General features: G+C 36.5%; 1 protein-coding gene across 1 annotated transcript in view; it reads left to right on the top strand.

Annotated features, from left to right (window-relative positions):
* LOC115417650 (rab GTPase-activating protein 1-like) overlaps positions 1-19,297 on the top strand; it is a 115,732-nt gene that overhangs the window by 36,653 nt on the left and 59,782 nt on the right. The window contains 3 exon segments of the mRNA XM_030131658.1: positions 3,285-3,384; positions 3,387-3,427; positions 18,342-18,383. Coding sequence (XP_029987518.1) covers positions 3,285-3,384; positions 3,387-3,427; positions 18,342-18,383 — 183 coding nt within the window.

The raw sequence follows: 19,297 nt of genomic DNA, 5'->3' as shown, positions 1-19,297 counted from the left end.
GCTGAAATAAGCTACAATATGTGTGAGGGGCGGGGCTTGTCGTTCCTGGCACCACTTGTTTCATGCTGCGTTCCAGGCCGGTTTTTGAGCCCGTAAGTCACGACTTCAAACCACGACTCACGACTTTGTAACGGTCCAGGCGAGTCCCACCAAACTGCCTGAGCGCAAGGAATTGTGGGAGCTAGGTGTAAACAAACCAGCATGGTGGACCGTACGTTACGCTCATTTACAATCATTTCTATCGCCAAAGTGTTTGTTCTTTGTTATTTGAGGGAAACAGAGGAGGAAAAACGGTGCATAAGACAAGAAAAGCTGTTCTACCTTTTTAAGTTACGTTATTTGTATATTTGGATTCGTATTTGGTATTTATTTATTCTTGCACCCAATGGACTGAAGACTAGCTAACACTAGAGTAGCTGCTGATTATGCAGAACATTTGCAGATAAATAATGTCAGAGCAATAACTTGTCTTAATAAACAACCTGCATAAACACCCATCCACTGGGGGCTGCCTTTGCTATGTGATGTCAGAGCTCAGAACTGGGAGTGCATGGATCTAGTACAAGTTCACGGGTGGGAAGTCACAGGTTTGACTGACATTCCAGTGCTTTTTCACTGGTAGAAGGTTGGAAAAACACCAGTTACAGGTTGCCTGGAATGCAGCATAAATGACATGAGAAACTGGAGGTCACAGGTGAACTCAGCACAGAAAGGCTCTGCTCCAGCTGAGATTTGAACCTGCTGGATCTTTGCTTATTTAAGGGAAACAGAGGAGGAAAAATGGCACATAAAGCAAGAGAAGCTGTTCTACCCTTTATGTTATTTGTATATTTATTACCTGTATTGTGATCACTTTGCTTTGTGTGCATGTTTGTTTGTTTGTTTGTTAGCAAGATAACTCAAAAAGTTATGGATGGATTTTCAGGAAATTTTCAGGAAATGTTGATACTGGCACAAGGAAGAAATGATTAAATTTTGGTGGTGATGGGGGGGGGGGGGGGGGGGGGCAGATCTCTCTTGGCGGAGGTCTGCGCTCTCCGTGTGCTTTTCTTGTTGGATATGTATTTAGTATTAATTTATCCTTGCACTCTGTGGACTGAAAACTAGCTAACGGTAGAGCAGCTGTTGGTTATGCAGAACATTTGCAGATAAATAATGTCAGAGCAATACCTTGTTTTAATAAACAAGCTGCATAAACACCACATCCATTGGGGGCGGCCATTGCTACGTAACGTCAGAGCTCGGAACTGGGAGAACAAGGATCTAAGTACGAGTTCACGGGTGGGAAGTCACAGGTTTGACTGCCATTCCAGTGCTTTTTCACCGGTAGAAGGTTGGAAAAACACGAGTTACGGGTTGCCCAGAACGCAGCATTACTTGAGATCATATCGTTCTGTATGTGGAACCTGAACTAAAACGACCTCAACGCCCTCTGACTGTTGATATATTCAGTGTGACTTTTGCACTTTGCTAATTCATCACCTTCACGGACCGGTTTTGATTTAATTTAGTGATTTATTCCGAACATGCAATGAAATTTAACGTATATGCAAACTAGCAAAACATACATAATAATACAAATATGAAGAATCCTAACAATCTTAGACGGAAGAACAGCACAATAGTTCCATTTACATGCCCGAAAAGAGGTGGGAAGAAGTGCCACTTAAATGGCCACAGCCACGGCCTTGGCCTAAATCCACTCACTGAGCAAAGTTGAATTTGGCTCTGAAATCCATACTGACCCCTCCGACAGTCGTCTCTGCATCAGGATCAACTCTGTTAGCATCGACCTAATGAGCCTGATGTAAGGTTGTTAGCATCGACTGCTAATCATTAGCAAACAGGTGGGAGCTCACTATCTGATGCACTCAGGTGTCATGCTAATGTTTGACTGTCAAAGTGGATCTGTCAGGTTAATTGGATGTTTTATTTACTGTCCGTACTGGGACGTTTATGACACACACACACAAACCTAAACCTAAACTTACTTCTATGTATTATTTGAAAAAGTACTCATACTGTACCATTAACATGATAAACTACTCACAGACTGAACTCTGGTGTACTTTTAACCTTTAAAGACCCACAACTATTTTTGTTGTGGCTTCCAAGTTAATTCTCTACATTTGCCCTTTTCTAAGTGATTTATCACCATTTATTAATATATATTATCCTCTGCATTTTACTTTTTTTCAGTGAAAATCAGATATGTTCTTATATTTAAGCTATTAATCATGTAGATCAGGGGTGTCAAACATGTGGACCATGGGCCAAAACCAGTACATGGGGGTCTAATCCAGCCCATGGGATTAATTTGGGAAGTGCAAAAATAACTCTGAAGATACTAACAATCAGTGGTGTTGAACTTGTGTTAGTTCAGGTTCCTCATACAGAGTAATGTGATCTCAAATAAAATAAAAGTATAATAACCTATAAATTATGACAACTACAAAATTTCATCTTTGTTCAATGTGAAAAAAATATTACACTATGAAAATATTTACATTTACAAACTAACCTTTAACAATAAAATGTGAACAACCTGAAAAGTCTAAAGAAAACGAAGTGCAATTTTAACAACCTTCTGCCTGTTATTATTAAATGTTTTGTGCATTTGTAGAGAAGTTGTGTTAATAATGAGCAATTTTAGCAATATTATGTCTGTAACCAAATGTTTGTGTAAAATTGCACTTATTTTTCTTATGAAATGTTTTTTTTTTTCTGGTTATTCACATCTTTTTTGTGAAAGGATAGTTTGTAAATTGAAATATTTTCATAATTTAATGTTTTTTATTGCACTAAAACAAAAAATTTTGGAGTTGCCATTATTTGTTGATAATTATGTTATTATTTTACTGGTAAAAAACAAACAAACAAAAAAATTGGGGTTGTTCAGAAGGACCAAGAAAGAACTAAAATTTTCTGTCAATGATTTAATGGTTCAGGCTTTACAGGGTTAAAGTTACTATTGTGTAAATGTCATATTTTGAGGATGTACCAAGCTTTTATTTTTATATCATTCCTGGAAGTCTTACAGTCTGTAGAACATAAATAATATCTGGCTGAGAGGCTGGTTGTATTTTGTGTCTTTTTAACTTCATTCTTGGGTCTGTCTTGAAAGAGATGATCATTTTAGTGAAACGGTATGATTAGATAAAGCATGAGTAAAAATGAAATAATGTAACATTAAAATGACAAAGGGAGCCACATTTTTATAGTTTTAGCCAGCACTGTTTTTTCCTCATGTTTCTTTTTCTGTCTTGTTTCTCCGGCTTGTACAGGAACAGCTTCCAGACCTGTGGTCCCACTTCCAGGACCTGAACCTGGAGGCCCACATGTACGCATCCCAGTGGTTCCTCACCCTCTTTACCGCCAAGTTCCCCTCTGCATGGTTTTCCACATCACTGACCTGCTGCTCTGCGAGGTATTACTTAACTCTCTGCACTCCACAATACAGGAAGTATTGAAAGACACAGAGATGTGGCCTATATTGTCATTTTCCAGACGGGGTCATCTTTATGAAAGAATAGGTGAATAGGACCAATGTCCCTGTATATCAGTGTCATGTTCTGTCAGCAATCAATAAGAAGTTGAATTTGTGAGGTTGTCAGGTTCTGTCTCTATGTTCCAGTCCTGTGGTCTGGATGCAGAAGATCAAGCTAACAACAGAAGTGGGTGGTACTTTTACTGGAGGAGAACTCAACTAATTCAGTCGAAGTCCATATATGTTTGTTTGGTTGTTTATTATTTATTTATTTATTTAAAATTTGCATTAAAACGAAACAACAAAAGGATTATATAAAAGAAAGTCCAACATTCAAAAATGTATATGACTTCTATCAGTGATCAATCATAACTATATTTATCTGTAACTATTTACAGGTTGTAAAGCATCAAAATATGGACGATTACAAGTAAAGGCAAATTTTTAATATTTCAGAAATTGGTCAAAAATTCAAAAAAATCTAAATTTCTCAAAACAGATTAACAACCTTTGTAGATTTTGTCCCAATGAAGCTACATATAAAATTTGAAAATAATCCCACCGGCAGTTTCGCAGAAAGTTGTTGAAATGTAGACAGTGGTGACCTTGAGTTTGACCCTTCAAGGTCACTCAAGGTCAAAGGTCATGGACCCAAATGAAAGTCCATATATGACTTCCTATCAATGATCAATAGTAACTATATTGATATCTGCAAGCATTTACGTGTTATAAACCATCAGAATATGGACCGTTATAAGGAAAGGCAAATTTGTAATAATTTTAAAAAATTCATCAAAATTTCAAAAAAATCTAAATTTGTCCAAAACTGTGAACAAAATTTGTAGACATTGTCCCAAGAAAGCTAGACAAAAAAAATTTCAGTGAATCTGACCAGTATTTTCTGAGAAGATTGTTGAACTCTAGACTTTGGCGATCCTGAGTTTGACCCTTCAAGGTCACTCAAGGTCAAAGGTCATGAACCCAAATGAAAGTCCATATATGACTTCCTATCAGTGCTCAATAGTAAATATATTGATATCTCTAACAATTTCCATGTTATAAACCATCAAAATATGGACCATTATAAAGAAAGGCACATTTTTAATATTTCAAAAATCGGTAAAAAAATACAAAAATCTAAATTTGTCAAAACTATGAGCAAACTTTGTCGACATTGTCCCACGGAAGCTACATAAAAAATTTGACATGAATCCGACCACTAGTTTTGTCTAATAAGTTGTTCACGATGACGACACAGGTCCTTCTCGATAGCTTATTGGCAGGTGAGTTAAAAACAACTGAACCAGAAAGATGGAGAGAAATGTCCCCAGAAAGGAAAAGAAAAAAAGTGGGAAATTAGGGGGGAAAATGGTCAAAGTTAAGAAGGATAAGAGGATAGGAACTACTAAAAACTACATCTTTACTGTCAATGTCCACAAGAAAACAAGTAAATCTGAGTCCTGATCCATCTGCATCCTGTCCTTGGTTTAATCCAATATCTGCCCAATTTAATCAATAGGGAGGAGCTTATCAGGCTTTTAGGGTCGATACGATCACATGTTTAATATAATTATAATCATCAGATCTGATACCGATCACTGCTCGCTCTAAAACTGGTGTGTCAAACATACGGCCCGTGGGCCAAAACTGGCCCACCAAAGGGTCAAACCCGGCCTGTGGTCTGAGGGCGTTTTCAGACCAGGTATCCGGATCCATGTTGTACCTGGGTACGTTTACAGCTTTCCCACAGATGTTGCGCGGCCCGTGCCCGAGAACAAGTGGGTGTTACAGGGCTGAAACAGTAGGTGGTGGTGTGGGAGGAATTCTGTAGCTATCCAATGAACGCGAAAGTGACAAACAGTTACGTCATCAACAGAGCGACTGTTCTGTTCATTTGTTTACAATGGTGGCAAGACATAGTACGTACCCTAATTTCCAGTCTACAAGCCGCTACTTTTTTCCACACACTGTGAACCCACGGCTCTAAAATGATGCGGCTAATTTATGTTTTCTTGGCTAACGATCCATCCGGCTGACGAAGAAGGAAATAGAGCTGCTGCACGTAAGTTTGGCATCAATGAAGCGATGGTGAGATGTTGGAGACGGAGTGAGTGCAGCTTATAGTCCGGAAAGTACGGTATATAGTAAATGTAGGTTTACCAAAAAATCGATTCATATAAAAATCGCGATTCTCATTTACTACGATTCAGAATTGATTTAAAATGTCCCAAAATCGATTTAAAAAAATTAAACAAATCCACTGGCAATCTCTCGCCATTAGCGCGATTAGCGGCTAGCGCTATTAGCAGTTAGGGTTAGCCAGTAGCGTGATTAGCAGCTAGCGTGATTAGCAGTTAGGGTTTGCGCTTAGCACGATTAGCGACTAGGGTTAAGTTTAGGGTTAGCGATTAGCGGCTAGACTGGAGTAGATCATGAGAATCCTTTGCACACCTATAGATTGAAGCAGAAATCATTATGGTTCAAATCAAATCATTTTGAATCAAAAATCGTTTTGAATCGAAAATTGATTTTGAGTCGAATCGTAGCCCCAAAAATCGGAATCGGATCGTGAGATAGTAAAAGATTCCCACCCCTAATAGTAAATACTAGTAAATAGTAGGTATGTGTCTTTTCAGCCGTTTTCTGGTCAGGGTGTTCTTACTTCCTACTAACAGTCGTCTCAACAAACATTTCCCCCTCTTTGCACTTTTGAGATCTTCTAAATTGTTGAGGTTCATGATTTTAAAGTCAAAACAGATTTTGACTAGTGTTGTCACCACCGTTAGAACGTACAATAAGGGGGTGGAACTTAGGAATCTGTGGTAGGACATATGTTAAACACTTGCACAAAAAACTGGATATTGTCACTGTTTTAATATCACATCATGTTGTGTCTCATTCTGTATGTAGAACAAGTGTTGGAGCAGCAGCTTAGTTTAATTATGACACTTTATTAGACTTATACTACAGCAGTAGGGCTGTGTATTGGCAAGAATTAAGCGATACGACACAAATCACAGTACCAGGATCACAATACGACATATCACGATACTGTTAACAAGGTGATATTTTTTGTTTTGTTTGTTTTTTTAAAAGATTATTTCGTTGAAAAAACTTATAGTGCAGCATTTGGATAAATAAAGTTTTAACATGTGGCTTTACCAGTACAAAAATCACACAAATAAATAAATCATGTTTTACAGACATTACAGTTTAAGATCCTGTTGAAATTTTCGTATTCTATCGCGAAAAGAATGCATAGTTTTCAGTCCCTGAATCATCCAACATTAGAACATTATTTTTGTGCATTCCCAATAAATAAATAAATAAATAAATAACCTTTGCCTCTTTCAGACAGTAAAATGTGCTTGTAGGATGCTAGCATACAAACAACAGAGTAAAATACCCATGTGAATATAAAAATAAAAGAGCTCGATGAACAAAAAACAAAAATGAATCTCCGCTATGTCTGCATTTGAATAAATACTTAAAAACATTGATACAGTATTTTTTAACATCGATACAGTATCATGAAGTGAAATATTGTGATATATTGCGGAACCGATATTTTCTTACACCCCTGTACAGCAGTGGCATAATGTTAACAAAACAGACAATAATATCATTAAAAGCGCTTGTTTATGTGACTGTTAATCATCAAGTCAAATGCAGGGATGTAATGATCACCGGTATAATGATAAACCATGGTAAAATTGCAGATGGTTAGTATTACCGTTTAAATTGTAATTATCATGATAACTGTGTTTTGATTACCGCACTTTTAGGGGAAAAATGCGTATGTAAAGCTATGCTTTTTTGTCAAATATTTGAGTATAGTTTTAATTTATTACAATTTTAATTTTCTATACCTAATATTTGGAACCAATTTTCACTTTTAAAGTCTTTGAAAAGGTTCGTTAAGCATCTGTGTGTTATTTATGCAATAAGGTATACACATTTTTCAAATCGGATTTTATATTTTTTGTGTTTTTTGTCCTGTTATGTTTTTATAGTAGGTTAAAATGAAAAAATAATAGACAGATGATATAGATGAAGTTGTGCTGAAAAAACAGATCCCAAACATGGTTATAGTAAACATTTGTGTATATAATCTATAAAGGCAAAATCAAAAGGACTGAAAAACGGCCAAAATAGGCTCAGACCACTAGGGGTTAATATTTGAATGTTTCTGCAACAGAAGGGACATTGTGCCAATTATTTTATTTTATTTTATTTATTTTTAAATACAACTTGGTTAAATTATTTCCGTGTGTGTATTAGTACTTTTGGAACATTTTGAGCACAATTTCAGTAATACCGCGGTAATAATGATAACCATGATAATTATGGTCACAATAACCGTGATATGAAGTTTTCATATCGTTATATCCCTAGTCAAACGACAGTATCCTGACGGCTCAGCTGGTATTATTCGTTGTCCGCTTGAAACCACATCCTCAACTTTTACAGCTTGAATTCTCAAATGATCAATCAACACAATAACTTTATACGGTACATTGAACTTCTCCGTTTGATGTTTAAATATTCTTTGGAAAAAAAAAAAAAGTTCACTGATCCTTTAAGCATCAATATTGAAGACCATGTTTGAAAATTAGATACTCCATATGTGTACTTGACACCGGGACAGAGGAAGATTGATGATCCACACCCAGGTTTCCTCGTGCATCATCTGATCTGCAGCCAGGTGATCAGACATCTACAACTGATCCCCACCTGCTAATGAGTTGGATCGGGTGGTGGATAAAGTCGCCAGACAGTCCTGATGAAGCCAAACGTGTAATGTGGGTGTGCTGTAAATATCTACCTAGGGGCCCTGCCCGGAGCTGGAGCATTCAGCTGTGTCCCAACGCAAAGTCAATATTGTGTTGGGGAAGTAAAAAATGAAAGTAGCAAGGGGCCAAAGATGGAACCTTGTGGAACACCGCATTCAGAATAACAGGTAGAACTAATTAAAATGGGAAAATCCAAACATAAAACTACAAAAACTATTCATCAGTGTTACTTAAGTGAAGTGAATTCCTCAACTTTAGATAAGATTAGATTTTTCTAAACCAGGGATGTCAAACACGTAACGCAGGGGTATCAAACTCATTTTAGTTCAAGGGCTACATACAGCCTAATGTGATCTAAAGTGGGCCGGACCAGTAAAATAATATAAATAACAGGATAAGAACTTTTGAGTGAAAAAAGTAAATAATAATAATAATCCGTAATGAAAATGTTTACATCTACGAATTGTACTTGAACATAACATGAACAAATATGAACAACCTGAAAATTCTTTGGTAAAATAAGTGCATTGTTAACAATATTACACCTTAGTTTATCATTTATACATGTGAATCACAATTTAGAGATCACAGTGGATCTACAAATACACAAAACAATAAATAACAGGCAGAATATTATTAAAACTCCACATACTTCTCTTAAGACATTTCAGTTATTCACATTTTTTATTAAAGGCTAGTCTGTAAATGTAAACATTTTTGTGTAATTTTACTTTTTTTTTTTAACACTAAAACAGAGACAGATTTACAGTTTTCATTATTTATAAGTTATTATGATAGTATTTTACTGGTCTGATCCACTTTGGACTGAAATGACCTAAAATTATTTCAACATCCTTGATTGTTAATATCTTCAGTGTAATTTTTGCATTTCAAAAATTCATCCCAGGGGCCGGATTGAACCCTTTGGTGGGCCGAATTTGGCCCCCGGGCCACAAGTTTGACACCTGTGACGTAACGTAACCTATAAATAATAATAATGATGATAATAATGAATGAATGAATATTTTTATTTTGGTTATGTACAAAACACATACATTTAAAGAACATACAATTAACACTATAGTCGCTTTTCCATTGACTCAAATTGCATGAATGTAACTTGCGCATAAAAATTTACCTAATGGAAAAAGGAAAATTTTGCCGAAACTCATTTTTCGATGAAAAGTTTTTATGCTAGCAAGACGTGGTTTTTCAGGTGTAGAAAAATTGGTAGATCATGCAAAACTGCAATGGAAAGACCTTTTTCCGCAACTAGAGTCACATGAATTAAAAAAAAAAAAAAAACGGATGTTGACAGACATTACAACAAGAGAAGAGTTTTAAAAGAAACATGTCGTGGTATGTGTGGACAGCAGGAAATTGGATAATTTTTTTAATTTAGTACGGGATAGAGGGGTAATATATAACAATAATAAATATATCTGTAAATCAACATGATATTTACATTTCTTGCCATGTTTATGGAATGACTTCTCGTGTCATCTTGCGATAATAAATAAACAAATCCCCGCGTTTGTGATGTAATGGGAAAACCGACATTATGCACTTCTGTTTTTTTGACATTTAGTAAATATCTGTAAAGTTTTGCGCAGATGTCCAACAGAAAAGCCACTAATGACAACTACAAATTTTCTTCTTAGTTTAATAAATATAAAAAAATTACATTCTGAAAATATTTATATTTAGAAACTATCCTTTAACAATAGAATGTGAATAATCTGAACAAATATGAACAACATGAAAAGTCTAAAGAAAATGAAGCACAATTCTAACAATATTCTGTTACTAAATGTTTGTGTAAAATGGTGTATAATGCATAATGCACATGTATAAATGATAACTTTAGGCATAATATGGTTCAAATTGCACTTGTTTTTCTTATGAAATTAAATCTTTTAGGTTTTTCACATCTTTTTTGTTTTTCTAGTTTTAAAATGTAAATACTTTAATAATTTAATGGGTTTTTTTTCCCACTAAAACAACAGGTTGTGATTATTTGTAGGTTATTATGTTGTTATTTCACTGGTCTGACATAGTTGAGATCAAATTGGGTGAATGTGAAACCTGAACTAAAATGAGTTTGACACCTTTGGTCTTCAGTTTGGATTAGATTAGATTAGATTAGTGGTTTGTCTGTACATTTCTTTCCATATCCTACATCATACGATCTCTGCCTTCCTTCCTTTCCATCCTTCATCCCTCTGCGTCCCCCCCGTCTCCCCCCCAGTCTCCCCCAGGCAGAACAATTAAAAGTTTCTCAGGTCTTTCTCCCCCAATGAGCCGCATGATGAGAATGTGCTCGTTAAACCTGAACTCCTCCTCTGCTGTACACACGCTCTTTGTCTTCATGTTCTCACCTCTCCATCTTCATTTCTTCAAACTGTCACCTCTGCTTTTCGACACAATTTTATCTTTATGTTCGCAGCTATATTCTTTCCTTAGTCTCACCTTGTTGACTCTTTCCTTTCTTTTCCTTTCCTCATCTTTCCTTTCCTTTTCTTATCTTTCCTTCCCTTTCCTTTCCTTTCCTTTCCTTTTCTTTTCCTTTCCTTTCCTTTTCTTCCCTTCCTTTCCCTTTCCTTTCCTTTCCTTTCCTCATCTTTCTTTCCCTTTCGTTTCCTTTCCTTTCCTCATCTTTCTTTTCCTTCCCTTTCCTTTCCTTTCTTTTCTTTTCCTTTCCTTTTCTTCCCTTCCTTTCCCTTTCCTTTCCTTTCCTTTCCTCATCTTTCTTTTCCTTTCCTTTCCTTCCCTTCCCTTTCCTTCCGTTTCCTTTCCTTCCCTTTCCTTTCTCATATCTTTCTCTGTACATAATCCAACATCACTGCTTCCACTGCTGCTTTCCTTTTTCCTTCCTTCTCACCTTTTTTCATGTTTTTTTTTTCTCTCGCCTTTTCCATTTTTATTCCTTTCCTTTTTTTCCATCACACACCCTCTTTCAGCTTCTGTTGTTTCCAGTTGAGTGTTAACAAGTGTTAACACTCACTCCTGTAATTCCCCCATGCTTTCCACTGATCACTTTTCTATATTTATTTATTTATTTGTTATTTATTCTTTTTGCGGTGTTGCGTTCCAGGTCGACAGTTCACCGGTTCAGGTTACACAGCGGCCATTTTAGAGCCATTAGTTATTAGTTAACACTGTGGCGTTCAGGGCCGGTGTCGTCTTCTGTCGTGTCCGTTATGTCACCGTTTGGCCGCCGTCGACGCTCGCTCGCTCCGTGGTCGAGTTTCTCCCCGTACACACCTTTGATCCTGTCTCAGCGCTGTACCACCATCTTGTGGCGGACGGGCAAAGGTGTGTGAAGACAGAGCCCCCCCCTCCCCACGTCTCTTCCTTTATTAGTTATTTTTAGAGTTGGCAGATATTTTTAGCTCTGTGTTGCCATGTGAACTGGTTGTCACGGAGACCAAGAAGATGGGTGTTCCCGTGCAGAGCTGACACCATCTTTACATTTCTTTCTCGGTTAAAATCACATGCACTGTACTGACAAGACGAGGAGGGTGAAGCATAGCGTTACATCACAAACACATCCACATATCAGACAGTAAATATTTAACTCCTCCAAATAATCAACCCAATAATAATATGAACTTATAAATATAAGATATACACAAAGAAAAGTTTTTGCAATGTGTTTCTTCTTTGTCGTTTCTGTGTTTACATTCTTTTATTCGACTTCTGTCCCTCCTCTTATTGTTAAGAAAATACCAGTGAAATGTCTTTGCTCCTTACTTTATTTTATTTTATTTTATTTATTTAACCTTTATTTTATCATGTAGGTCAATTCAGAATCAGTTCTCATTTATGACAATGACCTGGTCAAACGGCAGCGTAACTGGCAGATAAAACAGAAAAATTCCAAAAAAATAATAAAGAAACAAGTTATTAAGTCACATAACAAGCCGTAGTAGAGCTAGAAGAGAGTATTATTTACAGTGATATATTCTAAAAAACAGTAGTCATTAGCGGTGAGAATTTAAAATCAAATAATACTTACATTCAACTATAGTTATGCAAATAAGTATATATATTGGCAATATAGGATATATACAAGGTTAGATAAAGAAAAAAAGGTGCATGGTTGTGAGTATTGCACTGAGGTTCAACTGTATATAGTTATGGATGTTCAGTCAGTGTTTATCAAACATGTTGCTGTATTTCTCACTCCAGGGTTTTCTTGAAATTCTAAAGACATTGGCATGTTTAATTTCTTGACATATCCTGTACAATCACAAAAGGCTGTAAAATTAAGGTCCAATTGTGATATTTTAGATTGAGTGACACTGAGCAGAAATGCATACTATAAAAGTATGCAAAAATTACACTGGGAACAGTTTTTAAAATTTCTAATACTAGCATAATACTTGAAAAATACATGTTTCAAAGTGATATGTAATTTGTACATGATGATCGATCATGAATTTCCCATCAGGATTAAGTTCATCTGAATGTTTCTTGATGATGAAGCCAATAGTATTAAATGTCTACAACAATAAATAAGACTTTCTGCTATTTGCTATGTCATCCTTGTTAACATCTGCAAATTCACCTGTTTTTTTTTTCCTATATAATTTTGCTATTTTTGTTTAGTGTTTAACCCATAAAGACCCAAACATCCACTGTTGACCAAGAGCATGTACTGATGTAGACTGCTGAACCATTAATCCCATCAATCCATGTAAATAATTGGTGTAAAATACAGTTTGCCATATTTTCATGGTCATTAGATATCCTCCTGAGACCCAGGAAAGTACAGGTTTTGGCTTTTTTACATTAAATAATTATCTTTATTGGAAACAGCACTATGCAAAAAAATTTTCAGATGCACTTTAAAAAAAATTTTTGGAATGTCCTTCACAGTGGACAGTATATTTTTATTTTATTGTTTTCTCGATAAAGCTGTGAAACTCTTGCCCTAAAGAGGACAAAAATACATTGCTGGATCTCAGGAGGATATGACCCATTTGGACGTTCAGAGGCTCCGTAGTGAACATGGAAACACCGTCATCTTCTACAGCATAGATTCACTGGTAAAACCCATGGAGTTGGATCAATGACAGTGAATGGACACACTGGGTTTATGTTCAGATAATGATAGATTTTTACAGAAAAAGTCAGTTTTTCTTCATTTTTTTCTGTTTTGATATAATAACTTCTGAATTTACACTGAGCTTTAATGAACATCTACATGATCAGTGAAATAAATACAGGAAAATAGATTATTTTCACTGGAAAAAGGCAAGGCAAGTTTATTTATATAATAATAATAATAATAATAATAATAATAGTAATAATAATAATAATAATAATACATTTTATTTATAGGCGCCTTTCAGGACACTCAAGGTCACCGCACAAAGTTGTTAAAAATGAATAAAACACAATTAAAATTACATATATACATATATAAAACACATAGGTACATAAAATGGCAGTAGATAAAAGTGAAATTATGGAATATAGCACATTTCAGCAACGAGGTAATTCAAGGTGCTTCACACAGGACATTGAAATATGACAAGGGAAAAAGAAACACATTTAAAACATTATAAAAGAAACACGTAAAAGGTGATTAAAAACAGCAAGTAAGAAAACAACACATAAAACCCAAAAATATAAAAACACACACATATTAAAGTAAGAGCTGCAGTGCAGAGTTTTGAAAGAGAATATAAAATTTAAAAAGTAAAAAGCCTTTTAGTCAAAGGCAGCAGTGAAAAGGTGAGTCTTTAACCTTGACTTAAAAGAACTCAGACTCTCAGCAGACCTGATATTTTCTCCTAAGGTTTAAGAGTTGGGCACTTAACCCATAAAGACCCAGAGTGACTTTTGTGTAAGTTCCCAAATGAATTTTTCTCTCTATTTAACATTTCCTAAGTGATTTATCACCATTTGTTATCGTATTATCCTCTGAATTTTGCATTTTTACAGTTTCTTCTCTGGTCTGCCTAAAAAGTCTATCAAGATGACTGCAGCTGATCCAGAATGCTGCTGCTCCAGTCCTCACTAAGACCAAGAGACTGGACCACATCAGTCCAGTTCTGAGGTCTCTACACTGGACCACATCAGTCCAGTTCTCAGGTCTCTACACTGGACCACATCAGTCCAGTTCTGAGGTCTCTTCACTGGACCACATGAGTTCAGTTCTGAGGCCTCTACACTGGACCACATCAGTCCAGTTCTCAGGTCTCTTCACTGGACCACATCAGTCCAGTTCTCAGGTCTCTACACTGGACCACATCAGTCCAGTTCTCAGGTCTCTACACTGGACCACATCAGTCCAGTTCTGAGGTCTCTACACTGGACCACATCAGTCCAGTTCTGAGGTCTCTTCACTGGACCACATGAGTTCAGTTCTGAGGCCTCTACACTGGACCACATCAGTCCAGTTCTCAGGTCTCTACACTGGACCACATCAGTCCAGTTCTCAGGTCTCTTCACTGGACCACATCAGTCCAGTTCTCAGGTCTCTACACTGGACCACATCAGTCCAGTTCTCAGGTCTCTACACTGGACCACGTCAGTCCAGTTCTCAGGTCTCTACACTGGACCACATCAGTCCAGTTCTGAGGTCTCTTCACTGGACCACATCAGTCCAGTTCTCAGGTCTCTCCACTGGACCACATCAGTCCAGTTCTCAGGTCTCTACACTGGACCACATCAGTCCAGTTCTCAGGTCTCTCCACTGGACCACATCAGTCCAGTTCTGAGGTCTCTACACTGGACCACATCAGTCCAGTTCTCAGGTCTCTTCACTGGACCACATGAGTTCAGTTCTGAGGCCTCTACACTGGACCACATCAGTCCAGTTCTCAGGTCTCTACACAGGACCACATCAGTCCAGTTCTCAGGTCTCTACACTGGACCACGTCAGTCCAGTTCTCAGGTCTCTACACTGGACCACATCAGTTCTGAGGTCTCTCCACTGGACCACATCAGTCCAGTTCTCAGGTCTCTACACTGGACCACATCAGTCCAGTTCTCAGGTCTCTACACTGGACCACGTCAGTCCAGTTCTCAGGTCTCTACACTGGACCACATCAGTCCAGTTCTCAGGTCTCTACACTGGACCACGTCAGTCCAGTTCTCAGGTCTCTACACTGGACCACATCAGTTCTGAGGTCTCTCCACTGGACCACATCAGTCCAGTTCTCAGGTCTCTACACTGGACCACATCAGTCCAGTTCTCAGGTCTCTACACTGGACCACATCAGTCCAGTTCTCAGGTCTCTACACTGGACCACATCAGTCCAGTTCTCAGGTCTCTACACTGGCTCCTTGTCTCTCAGAGAATAGACTTTAAAATTCTCCTGCTAGCATATAAAGCACTGAATGGTTTAGGCCCAAAATCCATCAGAGACCTTCTAGTCCAGTATGAACCATCCAGACCACTCAGGTGGTCTGGTGCAGGTCTGCTCTGTGTTCCCAAAGTCAGAACTAAACATGGAGAATCAGCGTTCAGTTTCTATGCTCCGTATATGTGGAACAAACTACCAGAAAATATCAGGTCTGCTGAGAGTCTGAGTTCTCTTAAGTCCACGTTCCAGACTCACCTGTTCACTTTTGCCTTTGACTAAAAGGATTTTGACTTTTTAAATTTTATATTCTCTTTCAAAACTCCACACTGCAACTCTTACTTTAATATGTGTGTGTTTTTATATTTTTGGGTTTTATGTGTTGTTTTTTTACTTGCTGTTTTTAATCACCTTTTACATCAAGGTTAAGGTTACTTTATTTATACCTGTAGGTAGATTTGTTTTGCAGTCTAGGTGATTGCCTTGGCATTACAACAACACATACACTGAACATGCAAGACAGGCACTTGATCACGTTTACAGACAGGACAAAAAGACAGGACAAAACAAAAAGTGCTCAGTGTTCCACCATTCATCGGTATAGCAGCATGGATAAGTGAAAGAATAAAATAAGTAACATCAAATAAATAAAAACAAGATGCAATAAAACACAATAAAAACCAAAAAAGATAAAAAACAGTCTGGGATAGAAACCAGGATAAGAACATAAAATTAAAATATTTAAAATTTTGAAGTCACAATAATAATAAATAGAGCAAAGAAATGGAATAAATAACTAAATAAGTTAGTAAAGTGCAATGTCACTATTTCTTATTGAGCTCAGTGACAGCGACAGGAACAAAGCTATTTTGCTATTTTTATGTTTCTTTTATAATGTTTTAAATGTTTCTTTTTCCCTGTTGCTGTATTTCAATGTCCTGTGTGAAGCACCTTGAATTACCTTGTTGCTGAAATGTGCGATACAAATAAACTTGCCTTGCCTTTTTCCAGTGAAAAGCATCTATTTTCCTGTATTTATTTCACTGATCGTGTAGATGTTCATTAAAGCTCAGTGTAAATTCAGAAGTTATTATATCAAAACAGAAAAAAAATGAAGAAAAACTGACTTTTTCTGTAAAAATCTGTCATTATCTGAACATAAACCCAGTGTGTCCATTCACTGTCATTGATCCAGCTCTATGGGTTTTACCAGTGAATCTATGCTGTAGAAGATGACGGTGTTTCCATGTTCACTACGGAGCCTCTGAACGTCCAAATGGGTCATATCCTCCTGAGATCCAGCAATGTACAGGGTGTCCCATAAGTCTCCATACATAGGAGACATAATACATATAGTTCTAACATGTATTTCTTTATATTTCTTCTTTATAGTTCTTCAGCTGTGGAGGACACGCATTGAAATGTGTTCCCGACAAAATGGCAGTCATATAGAGCATATTATATAAATAAAAATGGTTTATGTCAAGAAACGTTTATTTTTCTTATGTATGCAGACTTATGGGACACCCTGTATTTTTGTCCTTTTTAGGGCAAGAGTTTCACAGCTTTATTGAGAAAGAAGAAATAAAAATACACTGTCCACTGCGAAACATTCCAAAAAAGTGCACTTGAAAATTTTTTTGCATAGTGCTGTTTCTAATAAAGATAATTATTTAATGTAAAAAAGCCAAAACCTGTACTTTCCTGGGTCTCAGGAGGATATCTAATGACCATGAAAATATGGCAAACTGTATTTTACACCAATTATTTACATGGGTTGATGGGATTAATGGTTCGGCAGTCTACATCAGTACACGCTCTTGGTCAGCGGTAGATGTTTGGGTCTTTATGGGTTAAACACTAAACAAAAATAGCAAAATTATGTAGGAAAAAAAAACAGGTGAATTTGCAGATGTTAACAAGGACGACATAGCAAATAGAAAGTCTTATTTATTGTTGTAGACATTTAATACTATTGGCTTCATCATCAAGAAACATTCAGATGAACTTAATCCTGATGGGAAATTCATGATCGATCATCATGTACAGATTACATATCACTTTGAACTTTGTTACGTTTTATAACTAGTGACATCACGACATTTGCACATATAAGGTCCAGACTTCCGACGAACATTTCTCAGAGTACGACATAATTGTTTATCAGCAGCAGCGGTTGGTGTAAAAACTGAAAATATGTCCAAACTTTGAGCCAGTTACTTCAAATGTTCAGTTGTTGGTTGAACGGGACAGAGCAGCACAGCCAACAACCTGGAGGGGGCGGGGTCATGTGCATTTAAAGGGCCAGCGCTTCAAACCACCTTTCTAGTGTCATTACTCAGAAATAGGGTTGAAGATGGACCTGTGGAGTTGAATGAATGAAGAATTAAAACCCAAGCAGAGCATTTACAGTTTATGGAGACCACAGGGGAATGTTGGAAAATGAAGAATTCCATTTTTTTTAAAAAAAAAAAAGCAAAATATCACTCCTTTAAGACATGAAAGTTTCCTCCAAGAAGTTTTCATTTAAAGCCACCTACGAGCCAACGGATCTTTAAGAACATACGAACAGAACCCTCTATAATTTCACAGAGTACATCTTTCTAAAAGCTGCTGACATGCAAAGACTTTTCAGTTGAATATTAGTATAAAATGAAGCTCCTGTACAGTTTTAATAATACACTGGAAGCTTCTGAAAACATGTCTCTTTCTTTTATTTACTATTCACTTTTCTCTTCCTTCCAGGGTCTGAACATCATCTTCAACGTGGCTCTGGCTTTGCTCAAGGTCAGTACTTCATTTATCTGGTTTTCTCAGCGTAAGTAATGAGTTAAAGAAGAATAAATGCCTTTGTACCATCATGTACTGAAGACACCAGGCAATGAAGTAGAGTAAAAAGAGGAAATCTGAGTGGTGAAAATGAAACACAACCGTTTAAGACTTAACAGAAACTTGAGGGACTTTAATGTTTTTGCTTTTTAAAATGATTTTAAAATGAACATGATCTAAAAGTGGATTTCATTATGTGTTCATAAAGTCTGGAGTGTGTTTGTTAATGTACAAAGGAAAAAGTGTGTGTTCACTCCACCTTCTCTGAGAGGTTAAACAGCGTTCGTTGGCATTTCTCGCCCCCTAGAGTTCAAATGTGAAAACTGCATGTCTGGTCTTTTCTGTTAGAATGAACAGTTTATGTGAACGAAGATGATTTTGCTCAAGTTAAATGTTATTTTCTCAATTTTTACAACTTTTTTTTCTATATTACAGTGATTAGACTCTGCACAAGTTATTTTATACCACATGATACCAGTATTATTATTAAATATTATATTGACATATATGTAAGACATATTATCATTGTTATCATTATTATTATTTCATAAATGCATGTACTAGCATAGAGCTAACATTCTACTAACATTCATATTAAATCTTCCAGTGCAGGATGAGCTTACAAAAATAGCTAAAAAAAAAAAAGTGCCTTAAGTTTAAAATTATTCAGAAATATTGAAATGAGATGGTAGATATGTTTTTTTGTTGCTGTTGATTTTTTTTTTTTTAAATTATTATAATTATGGTGTGAATGCTCGATGCTGTACACATTTAAGTTGATGTATGCAGTGTATTAGGTGAAAAGGACAGGCAAAAAAATAAGCTTTTGCTTCAAGCCTATTCCTTGTTTTGGTTTTTATGATTAATGTACA

The sequence above is a fragment of the Sphaeramia orbicularis genome, chromosome 4, assembly GCF_902148855.1.
Source record: "Sphaeramia orbicularis chromosome 4, fSphaOr1.1, whole genome shotgun sequence".
Taxonomy (NCBI): domain Eukaryota; kingdom Metazoa; phylum Chordata; class Actinopteri; order Kurtiformes; family Apogonidae; genus Sphaeramia; species Sphaeramia orbicularis.
This window is presented reverse-complemented; position numbering and strand designations above follow the sequence as displayed.